Here is an 18,759-nt window from a genome sequence, read left to right on the forward strand (position 1 = left end):
TAGCAAGTGGACCTTTTAAATAATACTGTCAGGGCTAAGTGTTAGGCCTTCCCATTTCAAACTGCTCAAGCTGCTACTGTGCTTTATCGCAGACTTCATCTAACTTTGGAAATTTAATTGCCTTTTTACAGAGCTGTTAAGATTTAAGAAATGAGAGATAATCCCAGGCTGACTGGCCAGTGCTTTGAGATATAGATCTCCATTCCCATCAGTGCTTTTTCACTGATTGGGGAGGGAAGCTTATAAGCAGGTCTCCTGACAAAGGGATTAGAGCTTGTTAAAGTGGAGATTCAGCCAATTAATCAGCTTTCACCAGAGTATATTGTAAAAATTTAGCTAGTGGTTTGTCCTATAAATCTTCACAGCTTCTGCTGATAAAATAAAAATAGCATTAATTTATGTTTAAGAACAACATTAAAAAGTGTGGTGTGTACAGCCTTAGCTGCTGATTATGGTTGTCTTTAAACAACAAACAAACCACTTTGCATCATGTACCTCTTTTTTCCACTCCTGTTCAAAAGAAACAATCAACTTTTCTTTAATTGATTAATTATTTGAAACTGACTCCAGAATCTCAATAGCATCCTGGAAAAAGGCTACTAAACTTCCAAAGTCAGATGAAATCAGTGACAGCACAGGAGCAGCTTGAACACCTCGAAATTAGAAGGTCTAACACTTAGCCCTGAGAGTAATTGTTTAAAGGCATTGTTGCTACTGACACAAACATTAGCTGGTATTAAACTCAGGTCTGCATTAAAAAATTACTAAACCACTCATTTCAAACAGTTCAGTTTTCTGATAGGGCACCCTTGAGGCGTGGCCTGCATTTATTATTTAAAACCTTTTTAACCAAAAAAAAAGTTTCTAAGAGAGCTTTTCTTCTCTTTTAGCCCCCAATTCAGCAATCCATCCCTCTTCAGCAAACACTTCCCCATATGCCTGAAGTTAAACACATGCTTAAATGCTTTGTTGAATTGGGGCCCTACTGATATTTATAAGGGAGGGAGCAGCCATATGACACATGCTGAGGTGCACAAGTTCTTTTCCTTCTCCTTCCTGCCCTCTTTCTCTTCAGTTCATCTTTGTGGTTCCTCATAGTGTAGACCTAGCTTTGTAAAGCTGGGGTAAGAGAATAAAGATTTTTTTTTTCCCCACCATGGAAAATTTTGAGTTTTCATCAAATAATCCAAAGTTTTCTGAGGGAAAAAAATCAAACTTTGAGGAAAGCAAGAACTTTCCAAGAGAAATCTGTTTAGACAAAAGCCCAGTTTTTTCATTGAAAATACAGCTGTGCTGGAAAATTTTCTATCAGTGCTAAAAGAGAGTGCCTAGAAACAGCTCCTTAAAGTGTTGTTGATCATGCCAATGTCCGAGACAGGAAATAGAAATGATCACCACCAAAACAGTGAAACTGCCTATATGTAAGCGGGGGAATAGTTCCGCTACTGTGGGGAACTTTCCTGGCTTCTGTACTACCCTGGTGAAGTGGGCTAGGATCTGAATCCTTGCTCCCACTTCCTTTACCCAGTGGCCTCCCTGGCCTTGAGGACTTCCCTTCCACTCTCCTGTCTGGGAGAGTTCTCATAACTCCAGCAAGGCTGGGCCCAGGATTCCTGGGGGGCTCGACCCCCAACCCTGCTGTGGTCACCTAGGACAGCAGCTAGGATGTCCCCACTCCGGGGTACTCTCTCTGCCCTGGGCACTTCTCTGACCCACTGACCATTACATACAAGTTAAAGCAAATGCAAGTTATTTAATCAACAATTAATTTTAAAAAGAAAAAGGGGAAATGGGAAAGGTTAAAGGAAACACATCACCCTGCTCTGTGGCAGGGAACATCACAAACAGTGTCTCTGGAATGTTAGGGCACTTCACAGTCTGTTCCTTGTAAGTCCCAGGCTTTCTTCTCAGGCCCTGCCTTTGCTGCAGGGATGCTGTGGGTTGGACACTTGCTCTGGTGGTGGCCACACGCTCTCAGGCTCTAAGTGGTAGGACCCTTCTTCCCAGCGTTGCCCCCACCCTGTCGGGGTTACGATCCAAGCCTGGCCTGCAGAGCCTCTTGGCTGAGGCGTCTCCCTGTGCTGGGCCTGCTGTCCAGGGTCCCCCTCGCTCTCCCCAGCTGCTCACCGCACCCAGCTCCGGACTACTCCAGCTCCACCACTCTGTCTCAGCACTGCTGCTGCTGCTCTGCCTCCAGCTCCCTGGGCTGCTTCTTTGGCCCCTCTGGCTCTGGTTGCTGCAGCTCTGCTCCCAGGACAGGTCTGCTCTGCAGGCTGCTTCTGTGACTCTGCTCCCAGCACTGACCTGCTTCATGGGCTGCTTTTCTGGCCCCTCTAGCTCTGGTTGCTGCAGCTCTGCTCCCAGGGAAACTCTGCTCTCCCTGGGCTGTGCCTCTGGCTTTGAGGCTGCAGCTCTGCTCCCAGGGCAGGGTCTGTTCTCTCTGGGCTGCTTTTCTGGTCCCTCTGGATCTGGCACAGCTCTGCTCTCCAACTCAGCTCAGGCCCTTGCTTTCTCCTTAGCTCTGCCCCACTCTGTCTGATCTAGGCAATTCCAGGTCACACAGAGGATGGGACCTCCCTGGCTTCCTGACTCCCTGATTAGCTTGCCTGCCCTGTCATTCAGGCTGACCTGGAGCATTGGCCTCTCCCCATTGTTCCTGGGGACTATCAGTCTTAGGGTCCTGATTCCCCATAAACCTTCCCCTTTTAGTACTGGGAGCTAGCCAACCAAAACACTCCCGCTGAATGTTAGTAAGGGGGCAACAGTCCCCTTACATATATATAAACAGTGCCATCAAGATGCACAAAATAAATGATTAAGAGAAAGGGAGAGACAGAGTCTTTCCCCCAAACTTCTCCCTTTTTTAGTAATATTAGGTGTTACTCCTGGCTATAGTAGGTACAACATTTTCATAGAGAAGTGAGATTTCGAGGTGATGGCAACCCTTGCAGTCCTTTCCTACTTTTGCTCAGCAGTTATGACACATTATCTGGTGAACTTTGAGCTTCAGAATAGCTCTTTACATGCTTTTTAGCAGTAGTATTTTCCATTTAGGGCCTGATCCTAGACCTGTTGAAGTCATTGGGAGTTCTTCCAGTCATTTCAAAGGGACTATGATGCAGTCAGTGTCAATTTCTCAGGCATGTCTTCTCTCTGTAGCAGATACCAGGTAAGTCCAGATATATCACTTTTGACTCAAAACAAGCATAGGGATCTGCTGGGGAAAAAGCAAATACTCAAGAAATGCTGGAAGAGGAAAGGGGGAGATGCAGTTTTAAAAATGAACTGATGGCTGAGTTATCAGACTAATTTTGGTTTTGCTTTTATATTGTTTTTTTTAAAGGTTAAAAATTCATTAATAATCAGAATAGGTTACTTTAACGCATTCTACATGTGGGGACAGTTTCTTCCTCTGATTAGTACTTAGCAAATGGGAGAAGGGCTGCTCAATGTGAGTGATAGTGGCTGATTGAAGTCCTAACACAAGGAGTGGCTTCTTTTGAAATGTGATGATGCCATACAATCTCACTGTGCTAGAAATGCTATGATCCTGAATTTACAGAATACCGTTTCCAAGCATGGCCACCTAAATTGGCCCAGATCCCCCTAATTGGGTGCTGAATATGGTCTGAAATCAATATGTCTGGAAAATTGTAACTGCTGAATATAACCTGAAGATGATAAAAAGACAAATAAATCCTTCATGTGTGGGATTAACATACCATTCTAATTTTGGCATCCTCTGTCTGGCTGCTTTGCTTTGTGTTTGTGGTGTTTTTTGAAACGGATTTCCAGATCCCCTCTCCTGTTATGCTTGGGCTAACAGTGGCACAATCTTTTTCACTATTTTTTAAGGTTGATGTTCTTGTATGTTAAAGGTAATACAACAGAAAGGGAAGATTAACAATACAAGATGGTATAACTAATACACAGCAGGTAACTCTAGTGCCTAGGATAACCTCCTCCCAGAAAGCAAATGGCAGACTACAGTAGAGGTCAGCATTGGTGCCCCATCTAAATCCAAGGAAACACCTTGGATGTCAGGGTTACTCATTTCCACCTACTGATTAGTATTTTTGCCACCTCACTCACCCCAAAGGTCTGCCAGCCAAATTAGCCAATTGTGGGTTTTGGACCTGTGGGACTGTAAAGAGATCTTGCCACCTGTGAAATCGTCAGCTCTGGGTGAGTGGTATGGGGTGTGCCTGTTCCGAGTTGAACACCAATCCCTGGTAGCATGTCAGGTATACCACCAAGACTCTAGCACCTGTTGGGTCCCAGAGACCACTCCAGCAATCTATAGCCACCTAGCTTCTCCCAGGGTAACCCCAGAAATCCTGTGCCTGTGAGCTGCTTCTCACCAGCCACCTTTCTGTCTGCCACTGACACTTCCCTTGTTGCCAGAAAGAGCAGTAGCTGATTCACCCTTAACATAGTCATCTTTTATTGTCAGCTGATTCATTGTATTACAACAACCCAAGCCCATTAGGTAGGTGGAGCTGGCTCACACAGCGGATGACTGCTTCCCAGAGTCTTCATTATTAAAGTTCCTTTCTAAACTTTTTTAAACTTACGGTTCATTTAGCAAAACTTAAAAAAAGTGCCATGAAAAAAATTGGCAGTCCCAGGGTTTGTCTACAGAGGGAGGTTATTGCGCAGTAAGCTAAGATGTGAATTCAAAGTGCACTAGCTACACTGCACTTACTTCCTGTGTAGATGCTCTTACTGCACACTAAGGGCTTTCCAAAGTGGATTCAGCTAATGTGCACAGAGGCACGCTTAGTGTGCAGCTAAACGGCCCACTTGGGGAGTGAGTGCAGAATAGCTAGCTGCACCATGCACCAGCTACTGTGGGCTTTTTTCCCCATGCAGACAAGTCCCTGGAAAAATCTAGCTGGGTAAGGTTTGATGCATGTAGTGGGCTACACCAATTTGGCCTTGCACAGGTACAGTTTAGGCAGGGGCTGGCAACTGACTACCCCTTGCTGGTTTGCTTCTGTACAATTTACACCTGCAGGAGGAATTCTCATAACCCTCCTCCCAGTGACTCCCTCACACCAACCACTGCCAGGCCTTTCCTTCACGTTGCTTCCGAGGGACTCACTGGCCTAACCACTTCATCTGCCGTTTCTAGAGGTTGAGTGGGGTCTTTCTTCAGATCCCCTTCCCCCATATCCAAAAGTCCTGGTGAGGGGAGAGGGAGCGAGGAAAGAGGGCTGGAAGCTGCCAGACCAGCCCCCAGTACATACAGGGAAGTGGAAGAGGAAACAACTCTCATTCTGTGGCCAGAAAAAAAAGCTGAAAAAAAAGGGACAGATAGCTTCTCCAGTAAATTCCTAGTGTTATAGTTAGCGAAATCTCAGGATTTCCTTAGCAACCAATCAAGTACCAGATTTATGGACCTTCACTTTGCTATCCTCCAGCTGCACTGGGATACTTTCTTTCCCAACTGTCAGTTTAACTGGAGGAGAGGAACGCTGTGCTCCTTCTACTGCTCTGTGACAGGATCTGACCACTTTCTGGGACCCTCCTCCTACCCATCTCCCTGTAGATGATCTTCTATAGTTGGAAAAGGACAGTGGCCTTAGCTGGTGACCCCCAGAGGTAGAAGATGAAGGGAACAACCACTGGCACCCCTGAACTTCCTAGGGGAAATGGGCAACTGAAAAGCAAAGTTGGGGAAGTGCTCAAGCTACTGTACGCCAGGCCCCTCAGCCTTGAAGACAAGAATGGTAAGGGTGTAGAAGCCAGGGAAGACCAGACAGAGACCAGGTGGGATGTGCAAATTGTGTCAATCCAGATCGGCTGACCTTCTTGGACTCGGTCTGATGATCATAGTTCCATGTGCACCGTTAGTTCCCCTGAGTTTTACTTCCAGATTATCTTCAAGCCCTTCCTAGAAACCTACCCAATTAAAAACAAGAATACCAAAACTACTAAGAAATCTACACCACCCTTCCAACGTGCTCTTGTTGGTGCTTGTATTTCTTTTATTTCATATTTAAATTCATTCAGTTAAAAAATATCCTTGATGACTACAAGTGATTTGTTTTTTTTTCTCATCAGTGATGTGAGCTAAAGATATGGAACTGATTGTAATTTGTACAAAATATGAAGTCATTAGCAATAGGAGACAAAGATCTGACAGCGCTAACATCAAAGGAAGCTGGCTTTATTTGGAAGCAGCATTGGGTTCATCACATTGAATTCTACAACTTGACTTTTAAGACTGGCTTGAGAGAAGGTTAGCAATATTTTTTGTTCTTCTGGCTTTTGTGGATCTTTATCATCCTCAAGGGCATTACAGTGAGTAACTAGTCTGGACCAGAAGAACAACTTAATTTTACAAGAAGCTCATTAACTCATTCTATTTAAAATCTTCTCATTTCACCCAAAACCCAATTATGCTTGGACTGGCAATGATCAGGACAGGCATTGTCTCACAGGTAATGGGGGGAGAGGACATAGGGAGTCCTATGGTATTCATGTCGGGAAGACAAGGGTGACTCCCTTTCTTTGACTTTTAGGTAAAAAGAACTAGTCCTTGGGACAGCTTGACAATTAGAAAATCCTGAAGAGCATTTAGGACTAAAACAGCTGTACAATCACTGAGGGGTTCATGGCGCGGGGCAGAAAGCTCATCAAAAGAGACTATTCAAACAATTGAGTTCTATAATTAACACACAAAAATCTGTTCAGAAATTGTAATAACAGTAAAAGAGAGCTAAGAAGAAGCTGCCTACTCATGAGGCAGATGTGGTTTTGTTAAAATTTGAGAAAGAAAATCCATCCATTTAAAGAGAGAAAAGAACATTAGAGGGAAAAATGAAAACTTTTTATTTCCCGGTGTGCAGTTAGAATACAAACTGGAAATATTTCCAAAGTAGCAGGCGTGGTTGAAAAGGGAACCAGTCATCAGTAATCTGAAATGGATTTTAAGAGGATGGTATCATTTTAAAAATTATTTTAAAAACAATTCCTTTTCCCATTCTTATTTAGAACTAATTTACTGGAAGCTTGAAGCTGAGGTCTGCTTCCTTCAAGAATTTACTTCTTCCTTTGTTGAACACATTGGTGTGTTACTGTAGGGTTGTTCATGGAAGCTGCGCTGCCGCTGCTTTAAGGACAGTGGTTGCTTTGGGATTTATTTTAATTACATCCAAAGTATTTTGTGGACTTTAGAAACTAAGGTCTACACTTCTGGCAGCACATAGAGTACACACACTGCAGGCTCAGCTAGCATGGGTATAAATAGCAGTGTAGACTGGGAGGCACTGCTTAGAGGACAACAGAGTAGAGTAGTGTGGCCTGCACTCCTGAACCAAAGGATATATACCCTATGTGGCTCTCTACATGCTCAAACAATGCCTTCCATGTCTACGCTGCTATTTTTAGCAGTGTAGCATCCTGCTGCCTCCCAGCTGCCGGAGCTTGTCCCTTCAGTAGAAGATTCTGGTAGCATGGAGAGGCTCTGACAGAGGGATGCAGTGGGGAAAGGCTCCAGCAGCTATCCACTGCTAGAACCTTTCCCCGCTGTCTACCCTTGCTGGACCTTTTCACTGCCGCATGTATCTACATGTACCCTACATCTGCTGGAAGTGTAGCGAAGTGTAAACAAGTTCTAAGTTTATTTACACAGCTGGTCTAGTTTTCTATTAAGCAGATCAATTGTGCTTCACCTATAAAAAATGCAGTCAAATACATTCATGCAACATTATTGTTTAACTGGAGAAGTTAAAAGAGACAAATCTTAAGGTTATTGCGCCACCACTCACTTAGTCATGTTAATGAAGGTTTAAGTGGAATTTAAGTGATGCATTGGCCCTGTGCTAGCCTTTTGCAAAGGAATAAATTTCCTACTAAGGTCCTGATCCTGCAGTGAGTTCCATGCAGGCTCCGGGAACCATCCTTGTAGAGCTTCTTACAGGATTAGGGCCCCAAATGCAGGCTAACCATGCTTTATAGAGTCGAAGTTCAACATTCTAGTGTTTATACGCCCATAATGTCCTCGTACAAACCTCTATACCATTAACTTTCTTTACTGCTGCTGCGCACTGAACTGAAAATTTAAAATTTATGTGCCAGACCTTCCCATTGACTAAGTAGAGTTATGCCAACAAAGGATTTGGCCCTTTGTCTATCCATCTGCCTTCTCCTCTTTATTAGCTTCAAAACCAGAAGCTGTGATTTACCCCATTTTACCCCATTAAAAATATGCTTCTGCGGTTGGAGTGAGTTAGCTGGTAGCTCCTTAAATCTTTTCCTCTAGCTTCTGTATCGTCCCCTAAATCATCTGGCTGCTAGGGCAGCTCCCATATAGAGAGGCCTATGGTCTTAAGCAGCAGCCTGCCAACCCAAACGTGTCTCATTTTCTCTGCTTCAATGCCACTGAGATCTGCCACAAAGAAGCCTAGCCCCATGGAGACTCCTTTATCCAAACCCAAAGTAATAGTTAGCCTTCTGGTGAATGTAGAGTCAGGGAGGGAGGGTCACCAGGGCAAAGGAAAGTAAAGAAACTAAGAAAGAGCCAAAAGGAATATAAATAGAGTTGTCTTAAATTTCCCAGATTTAGATATTTTTGTAGATTTTTTGAATTCAGTTAAAAAATAGTGATGAATTTTTTCATACAGTTTTTTTTTGCCAAAAATTAATCTAATTTTCCACCATTTGTAGAGTTGTTCAGATTTTTCACAATTTTGATGAAATATTAAATTCAAATTTCAACAAGGAAAAAAAAGGAGCAAATTTTGGGTGAAAATGTTTGCATTTTTCCCCAGCTTGAAATAAAACTAATATATACATAAATTGATGTTTAATTTTTTAGTTTTTAATTATTTTTCTTCCAAACCTATCAAAGGTGTCGCTCCACAATTTGGGCTTTAATTTACATGCAATAACTTCAACTTGTCTTGCTGTAGCATTGACACCCCCCCTTCACCCTTGGTCCCCCCCCCACCAAAAAAAAAAAAGTGGTGGGAGAATTTTATCAGGTAGGAGAACTATTTTGTTTTTGTTGTTTTGTTTATTTTTCAACTTCACTTAATTTTGAAAGGGCTGAATGAAAAGGCCTGAGGCCTTAATAGAAAATTTACACTTTGTCTGAAAACAAGCAAAGCAACCTTCAGTCTGCACATAAATTGTTTCAGGAAGTCATGAACTTCTGAAAACAAGGGTTTATAATGAGAGGCTGGGATTTTCAAAACGGCCTAAGGAAGTTATACACCCAAATTCCTTTGACATTAAGTGAGACCTGGACTCCTACTTTCCTTAAACTCCTATTTTTGCAACCATAACTGTACTTTAGTGGCTATCCCTAGTGAAAGCTATAAGAATGGCAGGTTAAATTTTTTGCTTGCTAAGGTTGACAGTGTTCTGTTGAGTCTGATGAAAAGATAAATGAAATAGATTTGCTTAAAGTCAGGCTTTGTGCAGCTGTGAGTCCAAGGTTTTGTTTTAGGCTCATCTTCACTTAAAATTAATATTTTTTCCCCAGAAAAAATACAGGTGTCACAATTTTGATTTTTCACACTGAAAATATTTCTGTTTAAGAATTTCCTTGGAAATCTTAAGGATAATTCTGTTTTAAAATGTAACCTTGTTATGTTGGTGGGTGATCTGAATGGAAGAAAAGATTTCTCTCTCTCTCTCTCTCTCTCATTTTTTTAAAACTAATAGAAAGAACTAATTAAGGGAAAGCTAAAGGAATTGAATTCAAGGTTTGTATTGCACATGTAAACTAATCTTTTTACAATGACATCTTTCGAAAGCTGTGTAAGAATACTATTCATGCCCTGTCCTATCTAGCAAATCCTCCCCAGAAAAGGAGCAAAATGAAGGATTGTCATGAGCTAGCAATAAAGACTTTCAAGGAAGGGGTTCTATTCACACTTGTTGTTTGTCTACTAATTCATTAACATTTAAAAATACTGTATAATATCCTAGTTAAAAAAAAAAAGTCCAATACCAGTCATAGTAGGTGTGTCAGCTGTACTTCAGGGAAAGAATACCCTTGACAGGGTTAGGATCAAGTTTTTAAGTGAAAATACAATAGAACTCCAAGGAGCAAAGAATTGTTGAATAAATGCAGCGTATTCTCAAGTATTCTTATGTGCCAAGTGCTGAAATGTAGTGCATCTGTGAACACACTGAAGTGAAGAAAACCATCAGTTCAGTGGTTGGTGATTTTGTATAGCCGAAGCAAAATGGCTCTGTGCTTCAGAAGCTGCCACTGAATTTAGAGAGAGCTTTCTGCAGGTCCTGAAATATTAATGACCAAGGTTTAACGTAGTAGAAAACAAAAGATTATGTTGTGTTAAGAAAAAGGGGGAAATTCCTGTGAATTGTAGAATTTCAAAACCCTCTCCTTCTGCCTACTGCATCCTCTCAATCACTTCCTAGCCCCAGAGTCTGAAAAGAGGGTATAAGGTGGGAATTGTCCCCCAGAATGTGTAACTGCCGTATCTTCCTGTTTTTGTAATAAAATGTTAAAGCCACAGCAGAATTTTCATCCCTTATGTGGGGCTGGTTATTCTGTGCTTTGTTTACCATGTGTCTTGGTATTAGGAAAAAAATCAAGTGATAGTTATTCATTTTATAATTTTCATGAGCCATTAATACGATTAAGCTAGACGTTAGGTTTTAAAAAAAATAGAAATGGAGTTTGCAGTATAAGTGGGATTAGTTAGGTCTCAGGTTGTATTTTTTTCATCTCCCTTTCTTTTTTACATTGCAAAAAAGTGCTCTCTGTCGGCATTTATGTATATGTCATTTTCAGAATTAGGGCATGATTGTGATCCGAGTTATGCTAATACAAACCAGATGCACCACCATTTTCAAGAGAGTTACTACCAATTTACACCAGTGTAACTCTACTCAGAGTCTGTCATTTACATGTCAGTGGTTTTAAACCAAATGCATCAAGGCTGCTAGCCGTATTTGAGCTCATTCGTCAAACATTGCAACTCCGATGTAAAAAAATATTAAGGTAGTTTTCCCTTCTTTTGGCAGCCCGTACTAGTGGATGCAGAATAATCCATTTTACACAAGTTGCTTTTGTTTACTGTGACTGACTGAGTGACGGCCTGTACCCAGTGGGTTTCTATTTGTGTTCGGGGACTAATTGTATTTGATGTGGAGAGGTTGGGCTTGACCCCAGAGCTTCTTCCTGCCAAAGCAGCGGTTTCTGATTTTAATCGAAACCCCAAGGCCATTTGAAGTGTAGCCAAAAAGCACCTTGCAAGCTGAACCTTATCTAATTATGTGATGTGTATAAACTCTGGAAGCATAAATCTTAGTCATTGGAGCAACATGTTATTATAAGATTCACTGGTCCAGTGACAGCCAAAGTGAGCAAGGCCGAGATTGATCTCGCAGTGCTTTTATTGACAGCGCTCCACACATCATGAAGTTTAGACTCGTTAAGGAAATTCCGTCAGTGGCTTTGGTTAGGAAGAGTGAAGTAACTCGCTCCTTTACAAATGTGTTGCTAAAATCCCTGTCTAGGGTGTGTATCATAAAAAGAAAAGAATAAATGAAAAACAACAACAACTGGATGAGTGCAGAGAGGAAGAAAGGCATTGAATGGGACTGCCTGTTCCTTTCTGTAGGCATACATGTAACAGTGTGGGAACTCTAAAGATAGTCTAGGTGCTAAATGAAGAGCCTGGAGAGTGAGTCATGCTGTAAATATTGGGAATAACCCTCCCTCTTACACTGTCTGTTCTTATAAAAAACGCCTGGAAGTTTGCTCTGTCCCCTGAAGGGTTGAAAGCCAGTGGTGTTGGCTGCCTTCTCTCTTTTGCCAAGGCACAGATTTCTAGGATGACATACCTGGGGGCCCCTACTAAAACTTGCTATTCATGACAGTAGTGAGATTTTTCCAAGTGATGTAAAAGTAGCCATCCATGTAAATGAAGATGATGTCACTGAAAGGTTGCCAAGTGCACATGAGGATTCAGTGCACATGCCAGCACTGCAGTTATTGGATACCCTAGCTTCGAGGAGGGAAGAACATGCTTATTTCCTCCCTTGGGAAGAAAGAGCCAAATTAATCCTGCCTTGCCAGAAGGGAGACATGCCATTTCCGGGCATGTAAGACTCAGAGCCTCCCTGCCAATCACAGTGGTTGCCTGTTCCACTCCATCTCCAAAATTGGCACTGTCAGACTGTCAGCTGCCATTCCTTAAGTGGTCATAGAATTAAACAGTTGTGCCCTATTACTGCGCTGTATGAGTGTGTGCACGCAGGTGGGAACAGTGGGTGACATGCAAGTTCATGTATAACACAAAGATGAAGCAGATTTTCCAGCAAAGTTGGTAGGGAAATGTGCTTATAGGTGCTCTTGTAACATCACCAGATCAGCTTCTCAAAGGCCCTTGTTTGAATTAGAAATTGGTATCCCTCAGTGTAGGGCTAGCAACTAAGAATTTCTTGGTTTGTTAACTTCTCACCTGGGACTAGGTGGGCATGGTTTGTTCTTCTTTGAAAATGTCTCCAGCCTAGGTTTTGAGTAGAGGAGACAGCATTTTATTGTCACATCCTGGGCAAATAACACTCTCCATTCCCTTTTCTCCTAGCTTGCAAAATTGGATACTACAAGGCTCTCTCCACAGATGTTTCCTGTGCCAAATGCCCATCGCACAGCTACTCCATTTGGGAAGGCTCTACCTCCTGCACCTGTGATCGGGGCTTTTTCCGAGCCGAAAATGATGCTGCCTCCATGCCCTGCACCCGTAAGTCGGACTCTCTTATTTAGTTATTCTTTCTGCCTCAATAATTTGTATGAAAAATGTTCCCTCGAGATGCACGTTTCACTTTGAGAAGTGTGCGGCAGCAACATTCAGTAATCGTTCCTCTTAGCCAAGTAAACGCAACGTATCAAAAGCAGGTCTTTTCCCAACACAAAGCATAACATGAAAGTTGTAATTAAATGAGAGATGAAACCAGTTGCTGTAAAAATAAATAGCTCAGCAATAATAATCAAAGGTTTGACCTCATGCTCCATTATTATCAGTGGCAGAGACAGGAATAGAACCCATATCTCCTGAGTCCCAGTCCAGTTCACTATCCTCTGGATTAGACAGCCTCTTCTGTTTTAAAATCTTAATGTTTGTAGAAATTGTGATACATTTGCTCACAGTTACTAGGATGAATGTAAATATTTGGATATTTAGTGAGACGATCAGTGTTGACTAGCTTAAAATTTACAGCATGACTCCTTAATGATGGCAGTAGCAGTCTTAAATACCAACATGCTTGGTTTGTTGTGCCCCAATACATACATAGTTTATAAGTGCATATATGCAACCTGTAAATCCTCCAGTCCCTCCAATTTGTGGGGAAAGAGGAGATTACATTTTAATTCCACAAGGATGTTTTCATCAGGGAAGCATGCCTACGGGGGTAACTACAACTGGTATATCAGGCCAGGTATGTGTTAGTGGGTCATGCTGATTAAGAAGTGAGACTTAAACCATCCCTCAGCCTAATATTTTGATAATTGAGGGTTTTTTTCTGTACGAATGTAATATTCTGAGTTAATAAACATAAAGGCTATATTTTGCTGGGGTATATTCTTGGCTCCCATTGAAGTCTATAGGGACTGCTTTTTGATCAGAATCAGGATGTGGAGGTGTCTGTGAGAGAGAGAGAGATTTTTTGTTTTGTTAGTTTTTTATTGTAATCCAAATTTCTTGTGGGGAGATGGGTCACATTTTATAGTATCCCTTTTAATCTTCATTTCTCCCCTTCAAAGAGGAAATCATTTTTTGTCCATCACTGTTATAGCACTGCCCCTAAATTCCAGCCCTTCCCTTCCAATAATTGCACCCCTAAGCACCATTATTATACCAGTATATTTCATTATACTAATGAAAACGTGGCTTAGTGAGAGAAGTCCTGACCAAAAATGAAACTACCAAACGAAGGTTTGAGGTAAGGCGACACAGTATGTGCAGGTGACCAAAGTGCAAAGAGAGAGTTCTAATGGATGATGAGTCATATCCAGGAAATGGTTTTGTGGAAGGATAACATGTATATTTACAAGTACAGTTCTTTCTTGTGAAGCATATACCTGCAAATGATCAGTTTGGGCTAGGGTCCATGTTTGCTAAGTTTAATCACTGTGGGTGAGGTTCTGACCAGCTTGTGTGTGTAGTGGGGTTGAGGCTGGTGCGATACTCGGTCACAACTGCAGTCGCTGTTCTCGGGATTACCCCAGGGTTATAGCTTAACCCAAGAAATGGGGACATAGCTCTGCCCCCACTCCTCACTTCTGCAAATGAGAATACTGGGCACACAGAAACAACTGGACCATTGGAGGAAGAATGATGGTCCAGGTCTGAGCTCTACCTGGAACAGTGTGGATTTACACTGCACCCACTGTAGCTCAATGCTATGATTTGAGCCTTTATATATTAAGGAAAGAGTGTGCATGCGTGCGCTTGCATGTGGTCTGTAAGAAATGTGAAATGGATTTGTTTTGTTGGATTGCTAAAAAAAGTGAAAGGGTTTATTTCTATGTGACCCAAAATGAAGGAGAACAACAAGGTTATTTCAGTGTTTGTTTATGATCGAGAAAGCAGTCACATACGGCAGGCCGCACACTCTCCAGCACACCCCTCCTCTGAAGTTTTTGGCTTAGCTGTGTTCTAGTGTTGTTTATGACTGTGTATGCTTATGACATATACAACAGAAAATGCTCTGATAATGCAGTGTATCCCCACGTGAGCATGTTAAGGCTTCGTCTCACAGCAAGATGGGTTTTGCAAGAGGACACCCGCTGCACCGCTCCTTCCGAAACCAGTTCCACGTAGCCATTGGCCAACTCCTTCTGGGCAAGTGACGGAAGCCATTTAGGGAGCCTGTATGTAAGTAACCCTTCCAGAAGAACCCCCTGAGTTTGTCTGCCTTTCCTGACAAGATGTGGAGACGGAGAGGAACATAAACATCAGAAGTTTTTTTTTCAAACTAATTTCAGACGCTAATCAGTTCTTACCAGTTGGTTAAACCAGGTGACAAACCCAATTCCCTTGTGCTGACAGCCATAATAATCAGGCACCTTCTTTGTTCATTATGCTCTCTTTAACCCTGGTATTCTCATTCAGCCCTGCATTTAGTAATCGCTCAGTGTGACGGCACACTAATGAAGAAATAAAACACAGTATCTGAGATCCATTCTTCTAGCAAAAAGATAGACTATGCTCCAGTGGCTTGTAAAATCGGGTTTCTGTTCACTTGGAGAACTATTAGACCAGGTGAACAAAAGTAGTGTTGGGTAATTTGGAGGGAAACACCTGGAATGCACTGTGGATTGATCCTTTTTTTAACTATATATTATTATTTCTAAACCTTTTTTTAAGATGAAGAACTTCAGTCTTCTCAGGACTCTTTTCTGTAGATCCTTGACCCTTTGGTATCGATTTCTTTTAGTAATATATCGGCTGCTCTCTTGTCATTTGTATCTTACCCTTTGCAGGCTTGGGGAGGAAGACTCTTACAGCTTTCCATTAACCTGATTGTGCTTATGGATGAGAGGGAATTAGAAATCTTCCTCCCTTCCCTTTTACACAATTCTCATGTTTACGAAAATTGCCCCTAGTTTCTGATATGCGGGGCCGATCATGTTCCCCAGAGCTTGGAATATTCTGACACTACCCCCTCTGCATCAAAGATTTGATGAGGAATATTTTACATGTTCTCTGGATTTGTCCTGTGTTAAGTTATACAAACCACTTTTTAACTCTTGCTCATGCCCCCTTTAAGTAAATGACCCAAATTCAACTCTTAGTTACACTGGTAGAAATCAAGTATGGCGCCACTGATACCAGTAGTTACTCCTGACTTACACCTACAATATTGAGAGCAGAATATGGCCAGGTAGGGTTGCATGGGTATGAATGACAGCAGAATTTGAGCCACAGGTTGTAGCTGGGACATGTGAATAGGGCAGACATCGATGCACAAAGACAGGAAGACATACGTTTACTTATGGGACAGAAGGGAACTTTCACTTCAGTCTCCCCTCCATGGGATAATCACTGATGTTGTGTCATTGCCAAGGAAAAGAACCACTTCCTCCTTTCTTAGACAAAATTCTCCTTCTTACTTTGGATCCGCCTCATCGGCTAAGTCAGGAATTCAGACTTGCAATTCTAAAGCGCACAGGGCTTGTCAGCTGTGTGCTAGGGCAAGGAAATGGTATGATTGACCTATAGTACACTTGAGCAGAAACTATGGAAAACAGTCATTTTTCCCCTCTGGAAGCATGACAAAAGTTATATTAATGCAACTCTTCAGACCTTCATTATACTTCAGTACTTGTTGAGAAGATGGGTCTATCATAAGGTTAGCACTTAAATAGGGTATTAATGGTCTCCACAATAAACAAAGCTATGAAAGGTAGAAAGCCACCAATTTAACAGTCATGCTCTTCATTCCTGAATTTCTCTTTCTAATCTGTGAGGATGCCGATTTTAGACATTTTTTCCCCTTGCTAAATTCCACTCTGGCATAGACAGGTGTAATTCCCACTCAAGTCAATGAGAGTTGCTCTTGCTTACCCTGTGTGTCTCTTTCACTGTTTTTTAGCAAACAGTACACACATTATAAGCTGGTATGAGGCACTTTTGTGTTGTTTATATTGCCTGTTTGATCAAGATTATTAATGGTTTGTGATTGGGAGGATTTTACAAAAGAGAGATGATTAGCATAGACTGTCCAGCTTGAGATCTGTCTAAGTAAATGACCCTGAATAATTTAGACTGTTGTGCCACCCAAACAAGGTCTGATTGATTGATAGTTTGGCATGGCCTAAAATATTCCTAAAACAGCTGCTTTTTAAGACAGTTTATACCAAAGGAGCTTAGAGTTAATGAGAACAAATTTAGCAAGATGTGTGATGAAAGTGCCTGCTTTAAAAAGACTCTCTCTAGTTTAGGTTATCAAGAAATCAAAAGAGCCTTACTTCAAACAGCAAACACCACTTAGTTTGTCTTTACATTCACCTCTTCTAATTGAATTTAGTGCACTTCTGTATTTCCTCCAGAAAGTATATTGTTTTTAAATTACCATTTCAGTCCTATTACTCAAGCCCCCTGCTTCTAATGCTTTCTGACAGTTATCAACATAATGAACCATAATGAAATGATGAACAGTGGAAACTCAATGTGGATTCCACTAGTGCTGTGTGACTGTGTTGTTAAAATTTGAATGTAAATTAAAATAACACTGTCCTTACTTGTTTCCAAGGTCAAGGTTTAAAAAAAGGTCTGTAAGGTCTAAACACTTTAATCTTGCAAATGTTACTTTTTCATATATGTCCTTGATTCTATCCTCTGTTACACTTAAAATATCACAAAGATAAACATTGGCCTACATTTTCAAAAATGTGGGTGCAGTTACATACCTATTTGCAAATACATTCACAATAACTCTGCATGCGAATGACTAATTGCACATAGAGCTGGTCATCTGAGCATGTATTTAGTATATTTACTACAATTGCTTACATTTTTGCATAAAGAACACACACATACATTTTTTCTTAAACGTAGCCTTTCACTGCACATCCAGACAAATTCTGATGTCACCTGTTCTAATTGTATATAATTTGAGGTCAACTGCTGGTGCAGAAGAACCAGATAGTAGGGGAAAACATGTGGCCATGGAAGCGGTAGTGTGTTTCAGGCAGCTTTAGCATGGACTTCTCCATATTTTCTTCCCAGGGTTTCCCCCACACTTTTTCTAGAAATGCAGTCTGAGGCCTTCAATGAGAAGTTGTACCATATGCTATGAGAGAGCAAGTGAGGACCAGTGTAAACGACATTGAAACCTATACAAGAGACCACCCTTATTTGGCACCCTCCTGTCATAAGAGACTGTGTTTCCCAATGTAATAATTCTGCCTCACCTTATTAGAAGACCATAATTAAACAACTGATTTTATTATTCCTTTAAGACAGATTTAATTATATGAAATGCTGCCTCATCTTTTAAGGAACAATAACCCATAACCGTATTGTGTAGCACTTCCTTCATACCAACTGTTACCTTGAAAAACTTTTTAGGGTAAAATATTACAGTTGCAAACTTATACAAAAATAACAGTGGCAGGAGAAAGAATTGTGTTTAGCAGAGGCAATAGGGAAGAGTAGTTTGGGGGATTTTTTTTAATTTTGTTTTTAGAAGAGATTTAGAAATATGTCATCAGTTAGCTGCAGCTATATTGGAAGGGATTTTGGATGACAGGAATTTCAGAGGAGAAGGCTCTCTCTCCACAAACACTGTGATTGGATGAAGGGACTGAGGAGAGGCTAAGTGAGAGGAGGGTATGGGACAAGAGAGGGGGTCGACTCACTGAAACAAGTCTATAGAACATTTTAAAAACAGAGAGGGCATTTTTTGGACCAGATCTTGATGTGAATGGGGAGCCAGGGGAGTTGTACAAGGCTGTGTATTAATTACAATTAAGGCTAAAATCAACAGTTCATTAAAGGCAAGATTCCCTTGAGATATTAGCCAGCTACTGCCTCTCTTTCTCCATATCTTTAAATTAGTACAGACATTTACTTGATTAATTTGGGACTCTGATTTGGCGCAGTACTGAAGTCCATACTCAGGCAAAATCCCCATTGAAGTAAATCAAGTTTTGCCAAAGTAAAGAATTCAGCAGTTTGTTGCAGTGTTATGACCTATTTTTCCAGACTGGACTTTTTCCTATCCAATATCCAGAGAACCTTTTGCCGTCTGTAATGGGTTTCA

At 41.4% G+C, this 18,759-nt stretch overlaps 1 protein-coding gene across 2 annotated transcripts in view; it reads left to right on the top strand.

Moving 5' to 3' along the window:
• The window catches only part of EPHA4 (EPH receptor A4), a 123,776-nt gene that overhangs the window by 42,150 nt on the left and 62,867 nt on the right, over nt 1-18,759 (top strand). For both annotated transcript variants that reach the window (XR_014712904.1, XM_084638466.1), the window contains exon 4: nt 12,576-12,731. Coding sequence is in view for 1 of the 2 variants with exons in the window: in XM_084638466.1 (XP_084494592.1) it covers nt 12,576-12,731 (156 nt within the window). In the remaining variant the exon portion in view is untranslated. The remainder of the gene's footprint in view (nt 1-12,575; nt 12,732-18,759) is intronic.

Source organism: Lepidochelys olivacea, assembly GCF_965140295.1.
Source record: "Lepidochelys olivacea isolate rLepOli2 genome assembly, chromosome: 9".
NCBI classification, from domain to species: domain Eukaryota; kingdom Metazoa; phylum Chordata; order Testudines; family Cheloniidae; genus Lepidochelys; species Lepidochelys olivacea.